The sequence below is a fragment of the Hippocampus comes genome, unplaced genomic scaffold, assembly GCF_001891065.2.
Source record: "Hippocampus comes isolate QL1 unplaced genomic scaffold, H_comes_QL1_v1.1 scaffold111, whole genome shotgun sequence".
In the NCBI taxonomy this organism is placed as follows: domain Eukaryota; kingdom Metazoa; phylum Chordata; class Actinopteri; order Syngnathiformes; family Syngnathidae; genus Hippocampus; species Hippocampus comes.
This window is the reverse complement of record NW_017805698.1, coordinates 3,403,814-3,427,900: the sequence shown is the minus strand read 5'-3', so window position 1 is coordinate 3,427,900 and position 24,087 is coordinate 3,403,814. Positions and strand designations below refer to the sequence as shown.

The 24,087-nt window shown below is 42.2% G+C and overlaps 1 protein-coding gene across 1 annotated transcript; it reads right to left on the bottom strand.

Moving 5' to 3' along the window:
* LOC109523401 (neuroligin-4, X-linked-like) lies at positions 1 to 24,031 on the bottom strand. Its single transcript, XM_019882537.1, has 8 exons — positions 23,416 to 24,031; positions 22,206 to 22,358; positions 17,535 to 17,720; positions 16,686 to 17,136; positions 15,414 to 15,627; positions 12,163 to 12,287; positions 5,477 to 6,089; positions 1 to 3,103 (listed from the first exon to the last, which is right to left on the bottom strand). The coding sequence occupies exons 1-8, from the start codon at positions 23,885 to 23,887 to the stop codon at positions 2,696 to 2,698; spliced, it is 2,622 nt and encodes an 873-aa protein (XP_019738096.1). The 5' UTR covers positions 23,888 to 24,031; the 3' UTR covers positions 1 to 2,695.
* Between the last annotated feature and the right edge of the window lie 56 nt (positions 24,032 to 24,087).

The window sequence follows — 24,087 nt, the reverse complement described above, 5'->3', positions numbered from 1 at the left end:
TCCTAAATTGTAAAATATCAATACGGTATTTTTATTTTTCAAAATTGCAGCAGAAATGTTTTATGCTTTCACACAATCGCACCATCCACCGAGTCAATATGAAAAAGAAAATGCCTCAATCAACCTGTTCCACTGTTGTTTCAGTGGGATTTTTTTTTTTTTTTTTTTGCAAAACTTCTTATTTTACCATCCAAAAATTTACATTTTTTTTCCAGGTGTTTGGCTGACATCAACTAAAATCTCTTATGTATATTGGATTAAATAGTGTGGCAAAGTAGCATGGTTTTGGAGAATGAACATTTGAGTGAGGGAACAGAAAACGCAACACGGAAGTTGAGGCCGTTGCAAAAGGGTTACTCAAGTGAAAATGCAGGTTGGCCAACTTTTTGATTTGCAACAGGACTGGGCCTTTGTCAAAGTCAATTTTTGTGGCAGCTACGAGAGCGGCATCACTTCTGCGACGTGACTAGTTCATATGAATGCACTCGTATTTATTTATTCGAAACGTAACTGACAAAAGAGCCCTTAAGCTGTGTGAAGCCAGCTGGATAACCTCCAAAATCTGTCCAAAGTAGAACTCGTCATGATTTACACAAGAAGCTGAAGCCTGACTAGAAGAATGGCAACTTGATTACAAAAAATAAAAATAAAAAATTAAACGGCCCTTGCAAGGGTGTTTCAAATGCTAAAAAAAAAAAAATTAAAAAGCAATACGCGGCATGAGATTAGTATAGCAAGTCTTCAATGGCAAACGCAAAAAACAAATGATTAATGGATCATTTCTTTTTTTTTATTATGCGAGAATAAAAGTGAAAGTAATTGAACCCTTTATTAGAGCACTTGTTGAAAGATTTATAAATTCAACATTCAAATCCCAGGAAATTATTGCAAGACATTAGAAAACTTTTTTTTTTCATTACCATGATATTAAAAATACTTGTTTTACATTTCTATCATTAAATGTAATTATACTTTGGCAACTGTTTTTTTTTTTCTAATTGGCCAGAAATCATCCGGTTCCGGTTCCTTGCCCTGTATAGGGCCACGTAATGATCAAGAATAAAAATTGAACCAAGAAGTGAAAGTGACTCATTCGTCAAATGGCAGGATGCTTGTCATTCTTTTGCTTTGATTTTTTTCTTATCAGGATGCAATTATATTTTGTTGAGTTTATGGCGATAGTTTTAAGCCATTGTTGGTTAAACAAAAAACTACTACAACAAAAAACTACAATGCGTAGAAGTGGTTGCAAAGAAAATATTAATTTAAGAAAAAAAAAATTACATACAACACCTCATGTTTTTTTTTTTTTGTAATTATTGTATTTTCTGGTCATTGTGAACAATGGAGGTAGAATCTTAATTTGCTCAGTTTTTTTTTTCTTCCCCAGTAACCTGTGAATCAAAACAAGCAGCCTTCAAAATAACTCAACCGAATTGGACCCTTTTAGGAAATTAGGGCCAGACGAAGGGGAAGGAGGGCAAGCGTTCTGAATGGCGGTTGGCTGGTGCTCAGTCATCTTAGCAATGTTGCATTATCTACACAATACGATCTCATCACCCTGGTGGTCAAACAATTAGCCAGGACGCTGTCCGAGAATTTCTGACGACGAAACAAGTAGACCGAGACGATTACAGTGGAGACTGGTTGAAATGATGACAAACAGCAAAAGAACGCCTTTTAAATATTAAAGTAGGTGAGCGAGCGAGACATACAACCAGCCTTGCTTCAGGACATCTATACAACAATAGAGTAATATCAGAAATGAAAGCAATAATGTGGTTAAATAAGTCAATGCAAGATCGAGGTAAATGCTATAAATCATAAGCTATCATCTCTCCCTTCTATTTACAGTAGTTGAACACATAGCTGGTTAGAGTGATGCTCGAGTGGAACATCTCGGAGAGCTGGTACGATATACCGCTCTCGGTCAAGTTCGAATCTCTTTATTTTTCCTTCAGCTAAGGTTGTTTTCTTTTTAATATGTAGTCCCTCCTGCTCTCCTTCGTTAGGATGTTCTCCTCAGCTCAACTTGTTCCGGGACAAATCTCTTTTTGTTGAAAAACAGAAAAAGAAATGCTACATTCACATTTCACAGGTTGTTCAGGTGGACAGCCAAAGTCCCTTTCTGTCTCGCCCCCGTTCTTTCTGCGTGGTCAATTCTGTACCTTCTCAACTTAAGTCCGACACTTCCAGTCAGAGAGCTACAAGTTGGTCCACAGCTAACCGCTACTTGCTCAAGCGCAGCCAAGAGCAAGGAGGCGGCGTCATATCCAAAGCTGCGCCGCATACAATTTGCTCCAGCACAGACCGCTGTTACTCGAGCGCCCCCTTAGCTACACGAGTTAAAATTAAGTCCCCAATTGACTGCTCTTGCTCATCGCCATATCCGAAGATTCGCCAGATACAAGCTGGTCCACCACCGACCTGCTGCTCATTGCTTGAGCGCCGCCTCGAACAAACATGGCATATCCAAAGCTCTCCTCCGTAGAAATGCATCTCCACTTCTTCATCTGCTCCCACACAGCTGTTGTTTCCTCCTACTGCTATGTCTCTCCATCTGGAACAATCCTGCAGGGTCATTAGTAGAGGTATTTGTGTGCTATGGTTTCGTGTGTGTGTGTGTGTGTGTGTGTATGCGTGTAAGCATGTGTGTTGTAATTATGTCCCGCTGGGGGCAAGATTCTTGCTGCGGTTATACACGTGTGGTAGAGTGTGTGTGCGTGGAGATGTGTGTGTGTGGCAAGTGCGTATTACTGTACGGGCTGTGGTGCGTGTATCCCTGGTGGGGATGGCCCATCCGCATCCCTACCACCGACCCGGGCGTCATGGGGGTCATGGGTGTGGCGGGGGTAACGGGGTGCGAGCCCGGCGTCACGGGTAGCGAGCCCGGGGTGAGCGAGGTCATGAGGGGGACGTCGTCGGGCGAGCGCCGCAGAGTGAGGGTGTAGTCAGGCGGGCAGGTGAGGCGCACCGTGTCCAGGGTGCTGTAGATGTCCTGCGTGTCCAAACCGTCCAGAGCGTCCAGCGTGTCCAGGGTGTGATGGTGGTGCGTGTTGTTCCTCTCGTCAGCTGACGCCACATCAGATTCCAGCTGCTTCACCTGCAACCATCAATCCAAGCATTAATTCCCGAACAGTTTTAAGCAGCGTTAAGACTAGATTTTCAAAACAGAGGGCTAAGAAATCTCAAATTATATATTCCTTTTGAAACGAATGGATATCCCATTAATCAAGCCCAGCAAAAAGTGTGGAGCAAAAATAGCACTTCATAATATTGTAAAAGACGGACAGAAAATACATAATTGCATAAAGTTACAAATAATAGTTTTTTTTTGTTACACTGCATCAATTGGTCATTGTGCTGCCCCTTCTGGTATTTCTGCCTTGGTCACATGGGCGCAGTTTAAGACAGATTGATATGTTGTTCAATCTATATGCTCACTCGTCTCTCAGCTCATCAGTGCGGCACAAATATCAGTCACTCTACACAGAGGACAAATAATAGATCACTGTGGGTACTGATATATTGTCTGCATAAATGTGTTGTCACAAAAAGATGCACGATTGGGGGTGGAACGCAGTCTCCAAGTGCCCACTTAACTGCGGAGAACTTTACATCATCCGCAAGTCGAGAGCTTTTTGCAGTCCCCTATAAACGTGTCTTGCATAGACTCCAGCAAGCGAGCCGCTTCACTTGGCTGGGAATCAAGTCACAAAGGTGCAAACACTCATTTCTGACTGCGCGCGTCGAAGTCTAGGAAAATACCAAAAGAAAAGACATGCGCACAGTTAGACGACACTTTGTGCCCGACTTGTACTGGGCATGTAACTAGGGCCCTACATGTCATATATTCAAAGCCAAAAAAAGATCCCTTAAACCACCCCATCAAACTTAAAAGAACTTCACCCCAACTGCCAGCCCACCTCAGCAAACAGTATAGCTTTACCTTGGAATAATCTTTGTACTTGTATTTAAAAAGATGACCTTGGTCACGTGACTCCAGCACAGCACCCCCCTTTGCCCATTTGTTTTCCTACATTTGGTTGAATCCCAAAACGTATAAATGAGCATGTCATGACAAACACTTTGCAGTGGTGTGAGCCGGAACCACAACAGGGAGAGAGTGAGCACATAGAACCGGGCCCATCGGGTTGTATTCATGACAATTATGCCATATGCTAATGCATGGTGACAGGTTCGTCTTCACGGACATTTTATTCAATCATCCAACCAATTTCTCAAGCGCTTGTCCTCATTAACATGACAGGTGATTGGTTGCCAGCCAATCACAAGGCTACATATATAAGCAAACATTCACACAATTACACAATTCAGAGTCTTACACCTAAAAGCAAGCATGCAGAATCATGCAAGCTCTATAGATCTTGTGTTCGTTTACTGCCATTTTCGTCCCGCAGTCACAATTATGAGTAACGCAAACATCACATCGGTAATGTGCTCATGGGGAGGGAAAAAAAGACAAAGTGTTGGATTTTAATTTGTCACACTAGATGTACCCGTGGGGGAAATAATAGATGCGGAAGAGGAGCGGATATTCCAAATAAAGAGGACACAAAAGCAGTTGCGCGGCAATCAGCAGAGCATGTCAGTTTGAAAGGAAATCTGGCATTTAGTGCTCGCTAACACCACGTGTGAGCCAACAAACAGAGCAAACAACAAGCCAAATAGTCCACAGATGACTTTAAATGGGAATCGAGTGAGGCACCTGGACACGACTCACATGTGCGCATGTGCCCAAACACACACACACACACACACACACACACACACACACACATACACACACACACATACACACACACACATACACACACACATCTTCTCGCTCCAATGGCATGCTATCTTTTGCAGATGTGCTCCAATGGCAGCTGATCCACTGACAAGAGAGCACCATAAAGATACTCACGCACAAACCCCTCACATGGCTTTGTGTTACTTGTAATGAAATTGTTTGATTAATTACATTACTGAAACGTTTATGTGGCCACTGGTTCCAGACGCCCCCCCCCCCGACCCCCACCTCATGGTCTGGCATTGAACCTGGACTGGCCTGTGAGAAGCAAAATGGTGCCCCAAGGCAATTCTAAGACTCAAAGGGGACACACTGTACAAACATTCAACTCAGAGTTACCCACTTTCGTGTTTCTGAAGTCTGGCAACAGAATCATAAAGGGGTACTCAAAAGAATTCTTTTTGGTACTCTTGTGGCACCAACCGCAGTGGTCAAAAGATGGAGCGGTACTCGCTGCACTCTTATGATCGATTGGCGGCGATTTGTCAAAACAGGGTTGAAGAAGAACAGAAACAAATCAAACCAAAGTGTGACTTTTCTGCAACACAGTTTGTCTCCTCGTAATAAACGGCCACAAGCCGAGAAGAAAGATGACGGAAACGCCAGCCAAGATCAAGGTTAAATCATTCCATTGAACACGGACAAAAACCGCTGACTCACCTGTAATGACATGAGTCCTTCACCCTGAAGGTGAGCGGCGACATCGGCGGCCGTGATATCTCGCCGCGGGGGAGGGAGCGGACGTGGCCGGCGATGCTCCAGCCGCCTCTTGTCTTTCTTGTAGAGTAGAGCGGCGAACGCCAAGATGTTCAGAAACAACAGCGAGGCTCCCACCGCGATGGTCACGGAGAGTTCTGTTGAATAGTCCTCGTTGGCGACATGGACTCCGTTCTCGCCGCCGCCGCCCTGTCCTAGAGCTGACTCGGGAGGCTGTTGCGTACCTCCTTGGGATCCCGGGTGGCGGGTGCTGCTCGGAGGCCATCCCTTGGAGAGGCGCTTGGTGTAGGAATAAGGAGTGTCGTCCTGCGGAGAGGGGCTGTGCGTAAAAGAGGACACCGACTGGAGGAGCTCGTTCACGTGGTGTAGGTGAGGAACCAGTTGGAGCCAGAAGGAGATCTTGGTCGCTCGATAGTGGTCTCGGACGCGAGGCTTCAGACCGATGTGGAGGTAGAGCTGCTCTTTCGGGGTGTACTTAGACCAGGCAACCTCCTCAAAGCGGTTCGGTTTCGTGTGGATGAACTTGGTGTCTTGGGGAACAGGCTGGTTGGGGTCCCTGGAAAGGGAGACATACAATATTTGAAGTTTCTGCAGTATGTTGGCGCAAAGTCAAAAAAGGTGTTGTCAGACTCAACGATTTGAAATACAGGATTACCTGAACATGCAACAAGTTAATTGTCATTGCGGTATTATTTAATACAAGCAAAACCTTAGCTTTGTTTGAAGCAATGAAAGAGGTAGCCCTTTCTTTCCCTTACTGGAGAAAGCTCAACATATTGCAAAGAAACCTGTCATGAAAGAAGGTTGTTAGCCAGCTCTCTGTTCCAAATTATACCCTTACCCCAGTAATCTTGGAACTCTTTGAAGGACACTACTGATGATTCACTCAAAGTGGAGCAGACAAGCTCTTTAGAATCGTTGCTAGTAATTCATGGAAATCCAGCGCAAATTATTAGAATGGATGACAAACATCCGCACTGGATCTGCTTGTTTGGCTTTAAAAAGCCAAAGAAGATTTCATTCTTGTCCCGTTCTTTAATATAACTTTTTTTTTTCAGGAACGTCAGATGACATTATCGAACATCTCCATCGTGCTTTTTGCATGCAAACTGACGCACAATTGGAATACTACGAGAGTTTGACTAATAGGGCATTTCTGTGAAAGGTCTTCTTTCAACATTGACAAGGAGGTCAAAAGAAGCAGGGGCCTCATATACAGAGGATGGTGCGTGCAAAAATATGGCTGGCGCACTTTTCCACACTCATGTTCAGATGCGTCAAGTGTGAAAGGATCGTGGAAATGTGCGACCAACCACCAACCAGGCATCGTTTATCCTGATTTGCATATTTATATAAGTCGGTGGACAGGGAAGAGTCTGGTAGCGCTAACATTTTCGCATTGATTGAGAAAGGAATGCGTTTGGCTTCATGTGTACGAGGAGACTCACGCATCTGGATTATTATTTTTTTTTTTTTTGTGTGTTCGATATTTTCTGCACCTGGTTATATGGCGTATTTTAGTATGAAAGCCACGCAAGTCTCTGTACAATGAGGCCCCTGGACTTTGGATGACACTTGGAAGAATCCAGGTTTTACTCAGAAACAACAAAAAAGGGAACGCTATAAATCTTGAGGTACAGAAAAGGATATCCAAGGAAGATTTGAGAAGTCCCAGCACGCCATTCTTTGAAGTCATTTCGAAGTCCACAGCTTTCTGTACCACAACCCATAAATAAATGTTCTCTTCTGACAATACGTTCAGGTTCACAGGACGGGAATCTATCCCACCTGACTTCATGATTCTAAGGCAGACTTCACCTTGGATGGCTAACCAGTCAAACTCAAGATTCAAACATTGAACTCGAAGACAGATAAGCTAACCAACAGGCCGCCAATGCTGTCTGTCAGGAGCATCGTATTTTCCTCATGTTCTTCCAATCAATGGATTTCGGACCTTCCTTACGCTTACGTGGTACCCTTGACAGCCAAATGAAGAGATTTTGTCCGAGGGAAACCGTCAACTCCAAATGAAAAGCTACATAACTTAACTTTAACGTGAAGAAATCAATTTACTCTCTCGTGCCTATTAAGACAACATGAACTCAACATTGACAAATGCGTGTTACCGCCATAGTAATGACTCGGCAAATCAAATCCAAAAGCCCTTCTTAAATACTTCAATAACTACAGGCTTCACATGTGAACACCCTGCATTAAAATTGAACCAAGGCATGGTAAATATCCATTTCACATTCCGGTCGAACAACACGGGCGCAATCAAGTATTATTCATTCATGTGTTTTTGCATTAGGAAATGTCAGGAGAGCCGCCGAAGACTTTTTTTCCGCCCGACCTTGCGCACACCCTCTTAGGACTTTCTGTCATCAATAGAGTGGCCGAACATCTTTTCAATCAATAATCAAGTAACGCAAGACAAGACAATGATCGTACTCTTGAGAAAAAAAAAAAATGTTTCCCGCAGAGAAAGCCAATATGTGATTCTGCTAGCATGTAACTGCTTTTGATCTTGATTGTATACTTTGAGTCTTGGTGGTATTTCAGAACATTGCTGTACATCCAGGCAGAGGCACGTGGTAAAAAAAAAAAAAAAAATTGTGTGATTCTTATGGCATCTGCTGCTTTTTCCACAGCTGTAATTGACACTTTCTCCCTTAAAACTCCAAATTGAAAGCTTTGGGGTTTTTTTTTTTTTTTTGCAATGAGGCATATGCCCATACAGTGAACTGTTTTTTCTGCCATGGCACGTTGTTCTAATTCCGTGTGCCCCGACTGACAACATTTCTCTGTGATTTAGATGAAGGCCGCTCTGTAATACTTTGTACAAAGTGCGCAAGAGTCTCGGTGGAGCGTGCCTCCAATGGATTAATTACTGGGAACGACTCACTTGGAGCGCTGAAAGACGGTCCAAACACAACCAATGCTTTTATCTCGAATGTGTTGTCAGCGCAAAGCGATAAAAGGTCCCCTCATAAGCTTGTATTGTCACATTTTGACCGTTTTCATGTGGAGTCTTTCTGGATTTTCCACGGCCACTAATGTACTTCCACTTTGAGATAATTAAATTGGATCTACAGAAACATTTTTCAACAAGTGGCAGTTCATTTTCATATGATATTATAAAGGAGGCAGGAATAACGGCGCCCTCTTCTTTTATTACGTCGCTTCGGCTTTCATTGGTGAAAAGTGGTTTGAAAAGGCATCTCGGATTCGCCCAGTCGCAGTCCAAAGAAAAGCTTCAAGATGCTGTTGTGACAAACGGCATTTAAATCACGATGCACTTTTCAAGTGTCATTTGTTTGCTTTCCGGATTACATTAAGGTCAAGTTTAGTCATATCTTTTGCTTGTCTGGTCGTGACGTTGGCACAATTTGAATTTCAATATGAAGGTAGTGGAAAAATATACGCAAAAAAGAAAACGAAACTTCAAACTGCAATCATGCGTGAAAAACCCGAGAGTCTTAAGTTCATTGAGCGTCTGCTTTTTGCATGTGTTCTTTGTTTATTTATTTTTTTAATGATTCCGCCACAGCATTGTACCAGTAATAGCGAAGAGGAAAACTGTGATGACAACCACATATCATTCCATCTTCTAAACAGCAAAAAAAAAAAAAATCAAGCAAAGAAATGACGAATATATGACTAAATTTAAGCAAAAATATCTGCCAATATAACAGGAAATTCTGACTTGGCAAAACAGCTAAACGTAGCTCATCCCAAAATCCCCCTCGGGTGTTGAAAAATTAATGTATTCATAGCACCTACTACACCTGAGGCATTATTCACTTCTTTTTAATTTTCTTTAATTTCCGGCTAAACACGACATTCTGATTAATCTTGTTTAAGTGGAATGTGAATTAAGCAGCAAAAGCCACCTGTCATCTCAGAGGGCGGCCATTTTGTCACTTGCTGTGCACGGAAAATGACATCACAATGCTCAAAGCTCAGTTAATGAATATTCACGGCTCAGCTTTCGAAGGTCACATGACCAAAATCGTAGAACAGGTGTATAAGTAGAATATACTGTATATCTATTTTAAAAATTAATCTGGATCCAGATTGTTTTGTGCAGCCACTTGATGAAATAAAATGGAGTAAATTCAACACCTAGGCTCCAGCACCCCCGCGACCTTTGTGAGGATAAGCGGATTAGAAAATGGATGTATGGATGGATAAATTCAACACCATTTTTTTTCTAGTGTAAGAAGAAATACCTTGACAGACAAAAGCAGATTTTGGTTTGAGATATTCAAGCTCAGATTTTATGATTTGCAGTGTATGGCACTTGTCCTCCTTCGGGTCATGGGTGAGCACACTGCCTGCGTGTTAAGTCAGGCGGGCGAATCACGATACTATCAGTGATCCAAGATGTCATTAAGGCATTAAATAAAAAACTGCTGATCAACAAGTGCACGACGATTATACTGGTCAGTTGTTTCTCATGTTAATGATGTGGGAAAAGAAGTTGCCTCAATGCCTGTTGCTGTTCAATAGAGCACACCTAAGTTAAATGTAAATTATCTTCATAAATGTGTAAACGTATATAGCATCAAGCACAAAGCAAACCTGAACATGACCAGAGAAGTATTCCATCAAAATTATTATTTTTTTCCTATTTGTAAATCGACTTAGCTTTAAAGGGTAAGAAGTTTTATTTCTTGGTCGTTTTATTCAAATATACACTTGTATGAAACGAAGAAAGTTAAAACCTTACTAAAAACATCGCTAGTACAGTTTAAAGTTTTCTAATGTTAGCGTTCGCTTGACGTTGTAGCTTTACGGAAAAAATGAATTTTCGAAATTACAACAACCAGCGTTTGAGAACGGATTCTTTTCAGCTTTGGAGGTTCCGCTGTAATGATGGCTTGTGAGAACAGGCTGTTCATTGAGCAGGGGTGGCAGAGGTGGTCAGTGCGGGCCAATGCGGCATCTTGCGTCTAAAATTTAGACTCTAAATCATCCCTGACGTGCGTCCCGGTGTGTTTATGAGTGACCTTGTCCCGACTGGAGAGTGTGTCATTTTGTTTGGTGTGTTTAGCATTGTCTATGAAGGATGCACACACGCTTCAGGAGGCCGGCAGAATAAGGCTAAGCCAACAACAACGTATAGTAACGCACTGCACAATGACAACAGGCATGGTATTCGACAGTAGTGTATAATAAATGTATTGTATGTGCACATTGATGGGCTGTTTGGGCCTATCTGTGTCTTATAAAACAAGCACTTGCTATTGACGTGCCTGAGAATGCAACAAAGAAAATGTGATTTCATGTGAGGAGGTGTTTGGGTTTTACGAGCAAAGGCGGCAGGAATCTTGGCTCTTATTTCTCTCATGGAAGAAATTTGCTCTTGTGCTGCCCACACAGGCAGCGTGTATTCACAATGTGAAATCTTTTTTCTCCTTTCTTTACAATGAATGTCCATTTTTTCTTTATTCTAGTAGAGCATATTTTCAATTCTATAGTGGGAATCTTTGGGCTTTCACTTAGTTGGTGAGATATTGATTTATTTGCAAATAATGTATCATTGTCCCTCTATCTATGCTGGCGATTTATAATGACATCAAGAACAAATAAATGATCTTCTATAATATGGCAAAAAGGATGAAATTGATATTTGTATCCTCTTTTTGTGACAAGTGTGTTTGGTGGTGTAACGTGTGATTTTTCAAACTTGAAATATGTGCCTTGGCTCAATTAAGATTGGGAATCACTGCTCTAGCTCACCCGCAACCCCAAGGAGGACTCGCGCTAGATACACGTTCACAGAATACTGTTCTGTGACTCACAAGGTAGTCGATATAACAGAGCATAGTCAATTTTTGCTCAAATGATGAAGCTTAACTTTAATGTTAATTTTATGTTTGCTTTTTCTTATTTTCCGGGTGAAGATTGAAGAATGACATTTATGAGCATTAAAAAGACTGCGTGTGAGAATGTCGTGGAACAAGGTCAAACAAGCCCTTGCAGTGTGCTTTTTTTCAGGAAATTCACTAAAAATAAACCAACGAGAAAGTACATTTGGGTATGGTACCAAACATTCAGAGAGGAATGAAAAAAGGGAAATGTTTCGTCTCACAGGCGGTGCTCATATTGCTTTCTGTGAAGCTTTATGAAATCGGTGAGAAAACCCATTTGAACATATTGTTTTAGCTTTGATGAATACATCTTTTATTTTTCAACATGAGACCGACTTTAAATTTTGTTTCGCTGACATGTAGTTGTGTACATATATTCCACTTTTTTTTTTTTTTTTTTTTTTTTGCAACACCCAGTATAATGTAATAATCAGTGCTCCGTATTTTTATGGCTGCTATATTGAGATGGGGAAAAAGGTCTCCAGTAAATACGCCCATGCATGGAAGTAACTGTAGTCTGGCCAAAGGGGGGCTAGCAAAGTTGCGCACTGCAGCTTTAAAAAAAAACCAAAAAAAAAAAACAAATTACAAATGGATGCGTGTGTCTTGAAGGGCTGATATAAATAGATGTGAAGAATGCTGAAGCTGTGCTTTTGTCTTTTGGCTTCTTGCAGTAGTCAGTTAAAAGACACAACATCTCCTCGGAGGGCAAATCAATCCTTCGCGCATCCGTGTGCTTTTGTAAACACTCACCCCGTCTTGGCAAAGTTGGTCCAGTAGGTCATCACCACGGCGCTAAGCATCACATCGTTCTTGGAGAAGTTACAGTTGAACAGATCGGTGGGACCCACCATGGGCACGCCAAATACATACGGCACCTACGCCACACACACACACACACACACACACACACACACACACACACACACAAAGATGTCAGTGGGAGGGGGCATTTAGTGTGACAGGTTACATTCTCTTGACAGGAAACCTAAGTTTAAATGACTCATGGCAAAATGTGATGTCACAGTGTCAGCGGAGGTAGACACGTCTTCATGCTTGAGGGAGCTGAAAGTCATTTCTCTAAACTCATCTTCAGCTTGACAGGTCGCGTCTAATCATTTGGGAACTGAGATCCAGTGCGACCGTGTCCTACTATTCGCAGAGCTGCACGTATGCACAGACGCACACATAGTGAGTGCTGAGTGTGGACTTTGAAAGTATTTGAGTGTTTAGGATTACAATAGTTTTGTATTTTTCATCATAGTTTTTATTTTGGTTTGACTTTTGTTTTCAGTTAGTTTTAATTCATTTTTAAAGTGGGTTTCTTATATTTTATTGAAATTGATGCTCCATTTTGCTTTAGTTTTAGAATTAGTTTTCGTTTTTTTTTTTTAGTCTATGGAGTATTTGTCGAGTGCAAAATGAAAAATGGGGCCATTAACTAATGTGTAATAAAGTAAGCTTTGTGCTTCCTGTACAATAGGTGGCAGTATGCACCAAAGAGCTGTAATTTACCAATGAACCAAGAAGAAGAAGAAGCAGACCACGAGCATTTATGGACAGGTGTTGGAGTACAATCGACTTGGATTGGAATTCACCTTGGCAACAATGCAAAGCAACATTCTGGTTAGGATTAGCAATTTTAAATTTTGAATTGAAACCGATTGGCGTTTTAGGGGTTAAAACAGTTGCAGGCAGCCACCAGCATGCCTCCACTTTACTTTTACAGGTCAGTAGATTGGCAAATAAGTGTATATGAAATGTATGTTCGTGTATGTGTGTGTAGAACTCCCATCCTATGATATAGATACACTGACATATAGTGCACCCCATTTATCATTTTTATCACAGTGGATTTTATTATCTGTTGGACAATGACATTTTTAGAGAGGGGGGTGTTTGACAGACTGATGATAGCAAGATTAGCGGACCGGTGAAATTTTCTCTCGGGAATGCGGTTAAAATAACATGACGGACTGACCGACTAACCATTACAGTTTGGTTCAGCTTGAAAAATTGACGGCCAGGCCACTGACGGATGACAAATGACAGACTGGCAACATTTTGTAAAATGCCGACTTCTGTTAAAGCCCAAACATGACTGAATCCAGTAATTTTTTATAGATTCACCCGCTTGCGTATTGGAGTAAGTTGCTATTTTTATCATTCATCCATAGAATTACAAATTTGGATGTTTCATTTGTCAGATACTTAATATAGTCCCAGGTAAATATACAAAAAATGTCTGAAAAGGGAATACAGTATTGAAAACTGTGTGAATTGAAAAGCCTTCACGCCGGTTAGGTATAATAAGCAGCTCTTCTAAAGTCACCAAACATTCTCTGAATCTTTTAAATCTCTTTAACCATTAATCTTTTACACATCCTCAGTCTAGCATCAACAATAAAAAAATCCAATCTCCACGTTGTGGGTTGAGCGGATGACAGTGTGCTACTGCTCACACGAGATTTGCGGTTTGCCAGTTTTATTATCACTGTAATATATAATATTTTCCACAAGCGTGATTATTACCGCAGGCAACCATGAGCGCAACACCTCTCCTCTGTTGCTAGATTTATGTTGATCAACCACAAGAAGCAGTCAGGCACATCAGACCCCTTAGCTGCAGCTACGCTAACATTAGCATGTCCGACCCGAGAAGCGCGGTCCGTTTAATGGAGTCGTAAAAGAGAGGCGGAAGAAAGAGCTACATATTTATGAAGCTGACGACGAAAAAACTGTGTGTAGGGTCGGCCTTATCGGCACACTTTCAGGATTGCGGCGTGCAGGTGGGCGGGAAGAGATGCTGCCGCAGTCCATCTCCATTAACTGCTAGCATTCTGCCTTTAGATACTAAAGTCTTCTAAAAACATATAGTTTGTTCTTGTATAATAAATAAGTCTGGTGTGAAACAATCTGATATTGAAAATGTATGAGCTCGGCAAGTTTTGACCACAATTATTGTTGAGTTGAACTTCAATTTGGTTGGCTTACAAAGTAAAACCTATGTGCTCGGTGTTCCTCCCTCAAAGTACTGCTGGTATCAAGCTCATGCAATCATTGGACGATCTCACATGTCAATCATTGTCACAGTGCCCCTCTTTCAAGGTGAAATTTCCCCTCAGCTGTCAAAAAGTGAACATGCTTCCTTAATGTATACAATTAACGGTAAAGAATATGACTTAATGCTTAGCATGACACAAGAATTGGGGCTCAAATCTTGAGTTTACATGCTCTCTCAGAACTTGCCTCTCGCCCTGATTTTGGGCGTGAGGCGGGGTACACCCTGGACTGGCCGTCAGCTAATCACTGGGCACATATAGACAAAAAAATCATTCACACTCGGATTAACACCTATGGGATTGGAATCCCCAAAAAATCTTGGAATTTTGGAGCGTTATTTTTCACCAAACAATCAATACATCTCCAAATCATAGAACATTTATTTGTGTTTTCAGCCCCTAAATTTCCATGATCATTTTTTTTCCCGTTTTTAGTTGCACAGAGCGTAAGAAATGACATTCAGACAAAATGCTCATTTGTGACCACAAAATGTTGCGCACAAAATACAAATTTGGGGTTTAAGATCATTCCTATGAACAACTTGGACACCTAGGTAAGCATATGGAGCATACTTTTGCTAGAAATAATACCGTAGCAATACACAATGAATAATTCCTTGTGATGGCAAGCTTTTCAGAATATCTTTACTGCTCATCCCCAGCCTCAAATTAAATTCAACACTATCCTCAGCCATTGTATTGCTCTGGTCACAGATGGTGTGCTTGATTTGCTTATCCAACTGGCCACAATGAAGCAACAGTTATTTTACTGCCACAAATTAGTATTGGGTGCCCACATTATTCCTTAGTTATTTATTGCAGTATTTTGTGGCCATAATTGAAAAATATTTCCCAAATGTCATGTCTGGGACTCACAAAATAACAAAAACAGTTCAATATAAGGATTTAACAGGATAAGGAGGTAAGGATTTAATATCTTACCTCATCACCGTGTGCGGAGTCTGCCCAGGGGGGCGTGGCTTCGCTCTGGCAGTGGTGGTAAAAGGAGTAGAAGTAGGTGGGTGAGCCGTACTGTGCGTGGAGGTCCGCCGTGGCGATTGCCGGAGCCACCCACTGGTGGTCTGTGAACAGCGCCACCAGAGTCTTCCGTCGGGTCTCGGCATTGTCACGGTCGGCCCAGTCCGTGTACATGAACCTTTGGGAGAGAAACACGAAAGGCATGCTAGTTGAGCCAATCAATTCAGGACATTATCGATCAATCATTCACCACGAAAATACATGACAACATAGATTTTTGTGTCGGCCAGTGAACAGCTGAAAAATATGGTGGCTTCAAGTCATCAGAAATGCTCCGTTGAATGTAAACTAGTTGCCATGTCGCATGCGGTTGCAGGAAACAGAAGAAACAAGCGCCATTTGCGAGTCATTTTCCAACAGTTGCTTAGCAACGTGATTGTAACAAACCATCGCTTAAAATGAGTCCTTTAGCACTCAAGCGAAATAGACATGACGTGCTAATGTATCATGACGCTGTTTTCCTATTCAGCCTCTATGTTAAGATAATAAAATCCTAAAAGAAAACATTACAACGAACTTGAGCCAATTTAGGGACTGAGACGAACAAAAGTTAACAAGAAAAATGTATCAGACTTATAATCAAAACTAGATGTTTGCAATTTTCTGAAAGGCTGAAATGCTGAATGGAAAGACATGGAATGATTTTGATTGATATTGAAAAATATGGAGAAAGATTGAGAAATATACAATGATGTGAAATGTTATCGAATGTAACGAATGCTTTTTCAAATGTGTCATTGGGAATCAATGTGTAATTTTCTTGTTTAAAACCCTATCCTTAGTTTAAAACCCTACTTGAAAATCCCACTTGAACCCTTGTTTAAAACTCTCCTTTGAAATCCTAACCCTAATTTGTAACCCTTCTTACAATACCTACTTTGAAACGCTAACTACAGTATAGTGTTTTTAACGCTTATTAGAAACTCTAACCCAGAGTTAAAACCCTACTTTGAAACCCAAACCCTAGTTCAAAACTCGACCTTGAAACCTTCACCCTAGTTTAAAACCCTACTTTGAAACCCAAACGCTACTTTAAATGCAAGATTACTTTAAAACCTTAGGTCACACATTCTCACATCTGAATTATTTATTTCTAATTTGTAAAACATTAACCGTCCTTTGAAAGATGTAAAACGGCGACACTACGACTTAAAAACATGATGGAAACATTTTTACCTGATACTCTCTCTGAGCGTATCGCGGCCCTCCGGGTATCCATACAGGCTATCCACAAAGTCCGACACGGCGAAGTCGAAGTCCTCGGCCGTGACGCCGTCCTCGGAGTCCACGATGCCCTCCACGAACTTCACCCCCTCGCCCTGATTCACCCCCAGCATCACGTCGTAGTTGAGAAACTCCCCCTGCTCCATCAGGATCTGCGGGTCGTCCGGTATCACATCCCCGTCGATGACCGGCGCGAAAGCCGTGTGGTACTTGGCCGGCGTGACGTGCTGCTCCACGAGCTCCCTGTAGCTGCGGCCCTGGAGGCAGGCCACCAGTTGGGTGCTGTCGTCGATGCCGCAGCCCACCCGCTCCCCCAGCTGTCGCGCGTACTTGCTGGGCTGGTAGTTGACAGCCCAACTGGCTAAAGCGCTGCCGCTCTGGATGATGGCCCTGTGAAACAAATCTGAAGCAGACAGGAAGACAAATTGTAATCACGTTCCGAGGAGGATGTGTGTGTGTGTGTGTGTGTGTGTGTGTGTGTGTGTGTATTATTATTGTGTTTAGAATTTAAACTGTGGGGTGATGAATAGCACTCTGGAAAATTGGCTGTCATGTCTGCCACACAGCTGTCACGTTTAGAGTTTGAATATTGTCTCTGGCTACTATCCATCATTTTTATTTATTTAGTATTTTTTTTTTAACTGTTACTTATTGAACTAAAAGAATGTGGCTAACATGCTGACTGCAGCTTTAGTTATTTACTCACCCTCAGAGTAGTGAGACAAAGTGAGGAGACTGTGTTACTTATTGAACTAAAAGAATGTGGCTAACATGGTGACTGCAGCTTAGTTATTTACTTACCCTCAGAGTAGTGAGACAAAGTGAGAAGACTAACGCAAGAAGCGCCGGCTCCGGATCCGAACACGGTCACCCTGTTTGGGTCTCCTCCGAAGGCCGCGATATTCTCCTTGACCCAGCGCAGAGCTTGGATCTGGTCCAGTAGGCCATAGTTGCCCTTGGCGGCCTGGTCCCCCGTGCTCAGAAATCCTGCGGAGGCACACACTGTGTCAACACACCGTGTGTATCATCATATTCAATAATGTACACAATTCACGCTGAAGGTGTGTAGCTGCTTGGAATGTAACCCAAACCGTTTTTTCAAATCCCTTATTTGAAAGACTAATCTATTTTGCACCCTGAACCCATGCTGGATCGTATCATTTGAAAACCTCAACCTGGTTAGAAACAATTACCTTATTCTATTTTAAGATGAAATAGAAAAAAATCTTTGCTTGACACCATATCCTATCTTGAAACCCCAATTTCAATCCCATACACTTGCTTGAAACCCTAATTATGGACCTTAACTCGCAGCTGAAAAGCAAGCTTGAAGCCCTGATTTCAAACTTTAAACATGTCTTGTAACCCCAATTTGAAACCCTTTACAAGTCGAACCTTGAACCCCAAACCTTTACTTCAACCTTAACTTAAAACCCTAATTCTGTCTTGAAACCCTAATACTAAACCCCAACTTAAAATCTAACCCTGGCTTCAAACCCTAATCTTAGACGAAATTTGGAAGCCAAGCGCTGTCTTGAGACTGTTCTTATGAACCCTAACTTCAAACCCGCACCCGACCATAAAGGCCTTTCTTTTACACTTTGCTTGAAACCTTAACTCTGTCTTGAAACTCTTAATTTCCAAATATATCTCTCGGCTTTCAAAACATCCTCGGGCTAGCTGGCTTCCACCATTGGACACAATTTCAACACTCTGCTTTTAAAGAATCTCATCTGTGCAGAAGCTCATTCAGTGCAATGAGAGAAGAATGAATGAGAAAAAAAAAAGTGAAACTCATTCATTTTATAACCCACACCAGTAATCCTCTCAAACAAGCAGCATATTAATGGCCAATTAAAGCTGGTTTCCTTTTTTGGGTCGCTTTGAATCTTCTGTATGCGTTCACACTAAAATCTGGGTCAGCATTGGAATTTTGTAAGACTGTTCAAGATATGCTCGAGTTCCCGCCGAATACGATTAGGAAGAGGAGAAAGAAACTGCGTGATTTGCATCCGCCGGCTCACCTCACACATCCAACAAGTTTGACGAAGAACGGGTGAAGACGCCGTCACCCGTGATGGAGGATGATGATGATGATGATGATGATGATGATGAACATGATCTTAATAGAGGTGATGTAAACACAGAAGACGCAGATGATTAAAACACAAACGGGATCGTTCTGGTCGACCTGAATAGTCATTAAAATTCCAGCCATTCAACAAACTTAATGAACCATTTTTATTTTTATTTTTTTGGGGTATACATCCATGAAGAAGCAGCAGATTTGTGTCATTTGTTAAAACCGATGAGCCTCTCCTCAGCTCAAATCATTGGGGCCCAAGTACCAGGCGATGAGAAGGCCTGCTTGAAATGGCTTTACATAATTCTTTTGACAAATGAATCGCCATTTGGAGGATCCAACAATCCTGAAAACTCATTCAGTTTTGCAAACGCCACGGTTGGGTCTCAGGGGCAGCAGTATCAGCAGGAAAGTCCAGACTATACCTTCTACAGAGACTTCAGTCTTTGTGAGGAGTCCTGAGGTTTGTTGTTGAATTAATATGGGACAGCCCCATTAGTTTTCACCAAGCAATATTCTTTCAAATCTAAATGAGTGCAATCCTTCACCTAAATATTTTTGAAGAAATTAAGAGTAAATGTGAATTGAGCCTGCAACATTTTTTAAGATTCTAGCCCCACTCAATCCCTTCATGTATCCCATCTCCAAATGGTATGTGCCCAAACACCTCGCCGGGCTCCTCTCGATGCGGACGTGCAGCGGCTCTACTTTTAGTCCATCGCAGATGACCGAGCTTCTCACCTTATCTCTAAGGGAGACCACAGACACTCTGCGGAGGAATCTTATTTCGGCCGCTTGTGTCCGCAATTTTGCTGGCTCGGTCATGACCCACAACCCATGATCACAGGTGAGCGACGGGCAAATCGAGAGCTTCACCTTTTCAACTCCCGTTTTCATCACAACAGACGGATAGAGAGAGTCTGCACCTCAGCACACGCTGCGCCAATCTGCCTGTCGATCACCCGCTCCACTCTTCCCTCACTTGTGAACAAGAGCCCAAGAAACTTGAACGAGGATCTCCTCCCCAACAGGGAAAGCACTGCACCCTTTTCCCGTTGAGAAAGATTTAGAAGAGATTTCGAAGTGCTGATTTTCATGCGACCAATCACAATTTCACAATGACTAAGTGAATTTTGAATTCAAATGAGAGCATCATTAGTTTTTTTTCTCCCAAAAACTGCACTCGAAAAATGGGTGACGCCATTTGTGAAGCTTTTGTAAAACCAAGGCATCCAACATGGACGGAACATGGGATCAATGTTTCATGATCGTTGAAGCAATCCTCAAAGGCCCAGTCAGCGTTACATATCACTGTGATTTCATTGTTGAATATTTTAATTGTAAAAACCTCAGCCACAGTCATTGGGCTTGAACATCTTCGCAGAGATACGCGCCTCCACCTTGGGCAAAATTATCTTCATGATTTGCATGTGGAACTGCTCTCAAAGCTGGAATATATAATATGCTTTTTAATTATTTAAGGAAACTGAGCACATAAATGCTTCTCGCATACATTTTTTGAACTACATATTTAATACCACTTCAGGGGAAAATGATTACTAATCACTAATGAGAAAACGTGCTGTGTCAGCTCGCAAACCTTGTGAACACATTGGAGAAGTAGTGGGCGCGAATGGCATCATCATTATTCATGGAAATAGAGGTGTAATGTATGATTACTTAAAGAAAATAATGTGTTCGCGCAAAAGTATACAATGTAACATATCTGCTTATACGCTCAGTGGCCCACATAAAAATGATGCCAGTCGTGTTTTTTTTTTTTTTAATTATTATTATTTGTGTTTTATCAATGCGGTCAGGATTACATCATATTCAATCAATGGAGGCTTTGTGCACTAACCCGTCAAGATAAAGTTAACACATTGCAACAGGTGTCGTACAAGACAAGATTAATTAATATTAGGATGGCTCATTTAGCTTTATGACAGGTGCATTATAGTATTAATAAGATAAGAAAACCTTTATTTGTCTCACAATGGAATGTACAGTATTAAATGTTTCTATATTATATAAGAATAGATTGTATTTCATTACATTCCATTACATTACAGTCATGCGTCAGCATGTTGACATTGGGCTAAATTTGGTGGGCAGGCTGGGTTGCTAGGGCATATTTTTCACTTGATTCCATTCATTTTAATACAATATTTGTTGTATTAATTGAACATGTTTGTAAAATCACTTAATCATTTGTGTGTATGATATGTTCAGGTATGTACGTGCTGACCTTTCTGCTTGTCTGCAGCTTTTTCAGTCCAATTCCCACCCCCCAAAAAAATTAGCTCCGCTCATCCGGTTTAATTCTCATTCAGCAAGTGTGCAATGATATTAGCGGGCCAAAAATAGCATCATTGGTAATTATACTGATGCTGCTCCTCTCTAAAGGGCAGAGTGGTAAATAAAAAAAAAATGGTAAAGTTCAGCATGCATTGTTTGCATACAAACAAATGTTTTACGGAGGATACAGCACACTCATTTAGAACAGTAAAAAAATGAACACACGGTGTGCAGGGTGCCCAGATCGTTTACTGTATTTCCTCAAACGGCCTGAGCTCTAAGAGAGGCTGGACGCAAACTAATCAATACACAACCAAACACACACCACACTTGGCAGGCCACAGAAAGAAAAACAAGCATCCACGCTCGCATTCACAGCTAAGGCAGAGGGAAACATGACAAGCATGAGCAGAACATTTGAAATGCAAAAAAACTAAGATTCTTATCCGCCGTTCTTTGCTGAATAACCCAACACTTTGCTGGTTTTGTGCTCAAGCCAGAGCCATGTCTAAAATAAAAAAATATATTGCTATGGTGCCATCTGGTGGCATCTTGATGCCAAGCAGCTATGTTGAACTGAAAGAGGCGCTTCTTTTCGTCATAGCTCTTTCTAATTGAAAAAAGCTGAAGCCTATCCCAGCTGACTAGACAAGAGGTGGAGTGTGTTATCATTTATTTGTCAAAAACAATCTTCTTTAGCAAATGGATATGTGCAAATACAATCCTCCGCCTCCATAAATGCCCTGGCCGAACACATCCCTAGAACTTAGTTCAGTTGAGTAAACACCCCTTGCCTCTATATGAGCAAATATGTTATGTATCATTCTATGTAATGCTGAAATTGGGGATGTACCAAATACCAATACGGGTAAAGTATTGAGTCCATACCGGCCTTATTATATGGTATCAGGTAATCATAAAGGCTGCCAATGCCAGCCATTGATACTTTCGGTAAAAATAAATTTAAAAATAAAAAATCCTAATGTGACATTGAGTCGGTCCTCCTCAGCAGTAGTTGGGGGCTAGAGCGCAGCAGTTTGATACATCTTGCACACTTTTGCACATCATTTCCGAGTACGGTATTACTTTACCGAGTACGCCCAAGCGGTAGTTGAGCGTGATGACGATGACGTTGCCGTAGCTCGCCAACACGCTTCCGTCCATCATGTTGCCGGTGCCTTCTGTGTATGAGCCGCCGTGGACGTAGACCATCACGGGCCTCTGCCCACCCTCCTCGTGAATGTCTGAGAGAAGAGAGAGAATGAATTTGCGTGTGTGTGTGTGTGTGTGTGTGTGTGTGTGTGTGTGTGTGTGTGTGTGTGTGTGTGTGTGTGTAATAGCGAGTGACAGCTTGATTGGCCTCCTGTCTGTTTGTATGCGTTGAATCAATCTGCGAGCAGGTGGAACCTCCCCTGCATCCTTCTGCTTTGCCCCCCGGCCCTCTTATCTTAATCTTTCTACAAGTGGATATAAATGGAGGCATGTGATAGTTTTCATTTTAGTTATGGAGAAAAAAAACAAGTGCGTGTGTGTGTGTGTGTGTGTGCGCGCGCGCACACTCGGCATGTATGAACCACTCTGCATGCATGAGTGAGTCTTTGTCCTTCTCACTTCTCTCCACAAGTAGAGGCGCAAACCCCACAGCAACTGGCGCAGGTGTCTGCATTTTAAGCTCCAGCTCGTGCATGCAAAAGGAAGAATTACAGCGGAAGCACTAAAATCAAACACAAGCTGATCCAGTATGCTCATTTCCAAATTATTGGTATCATTATTTATTTATTTATTTTTTTTTTTTAATAATTACAACAAGAAATACAAGATAGTAATTTCAAGGTCAAACCTAAGTCATCAAAAAACCTTCACTGACTGTCCAGGCAACGTGAGAAACATTGTAACATACTTAATAGTCATACAAGAGTAAAATGAAGGTAACTGCTGTACAAAGCGAAGCTGAACTGGGAGGCAAAGCATTTCAGAAAGCTCGCTGTATTCAATTTTCAAGAGACAAAAAGTGTTTTACCATTCAAGAAGAAATTGTAAATGCAAGTGTACATGCACATGCAGAATTTTGATTGGAAGGGAGGATTTATTTATGATTATTATGATTGTTGTGTTTGAATTTTGTGTATACGTGTACCTTGACACCACTTCACAGCAAGCAGGGCTTTGACGGCATCCACATGAATGGGTGGATTTGTGAATGGTGAAATGCAATCACGCAAGGCTTTCTGTGTACCGTATGACTTCTTTTTGTCTTTGGATGCCAGTTAGGAATGCTGAGACTTTGACATGCATCCTCACCTTCTTCGGTGGGCACGTAGATGTTGAGGTAGAGACAATCCTCACTCTGGTGGGTCAGGTAGGTGGCCGCGATGTCCAAGTTGGCCGTGAGCCACGAGGGCATCATATCTCCCAGTATGCTCCTCTCGTCCAAGGATTGCGGGCAAACGGGCGCAAACTGGGTCACGTTCCGGATTCCGGGCCACGGTAAGGGCGGCTCGGGCGCTTGGAAACGCCGGTCCCCGGTCGGGGGCCTGGCATAGGGCACCCCCAGGTACTGGATGACAGGGCCCAGGAGGTCAGAAGGCAGTGGGGTCAGGATGCCACGGATGCGCCCTTGCGCCGTGGACACGATGGGCACCGTCTGCTGGGCCCACGAGCGGGTTGCGCACAGGCTGAGGTGGAGGAGACAGACGGCGGGCAGCGAGGAGATGAGTCTGAGGAGAGACGAGGCTTGCCGAGAAGCTCGCCTTCTCCTCGTCGGCTCGGGCATGGCGAAGGGATATTGGGTAATGTCCGTTTTATGATGGTTTACGAGCCTTCAGTGGTATCCGGCATTCTCATGCAGCTTGGCCCATAAACACATCGCGCGCACACACCCTGACCCTTGCAAATAACTTTTCCCTCTTGTGTGTGTGTTTGTCTGTGTGTGTGTGTGTGTGTGTGTGTGTGTGTGTGTGTGTGTGTGTGTGT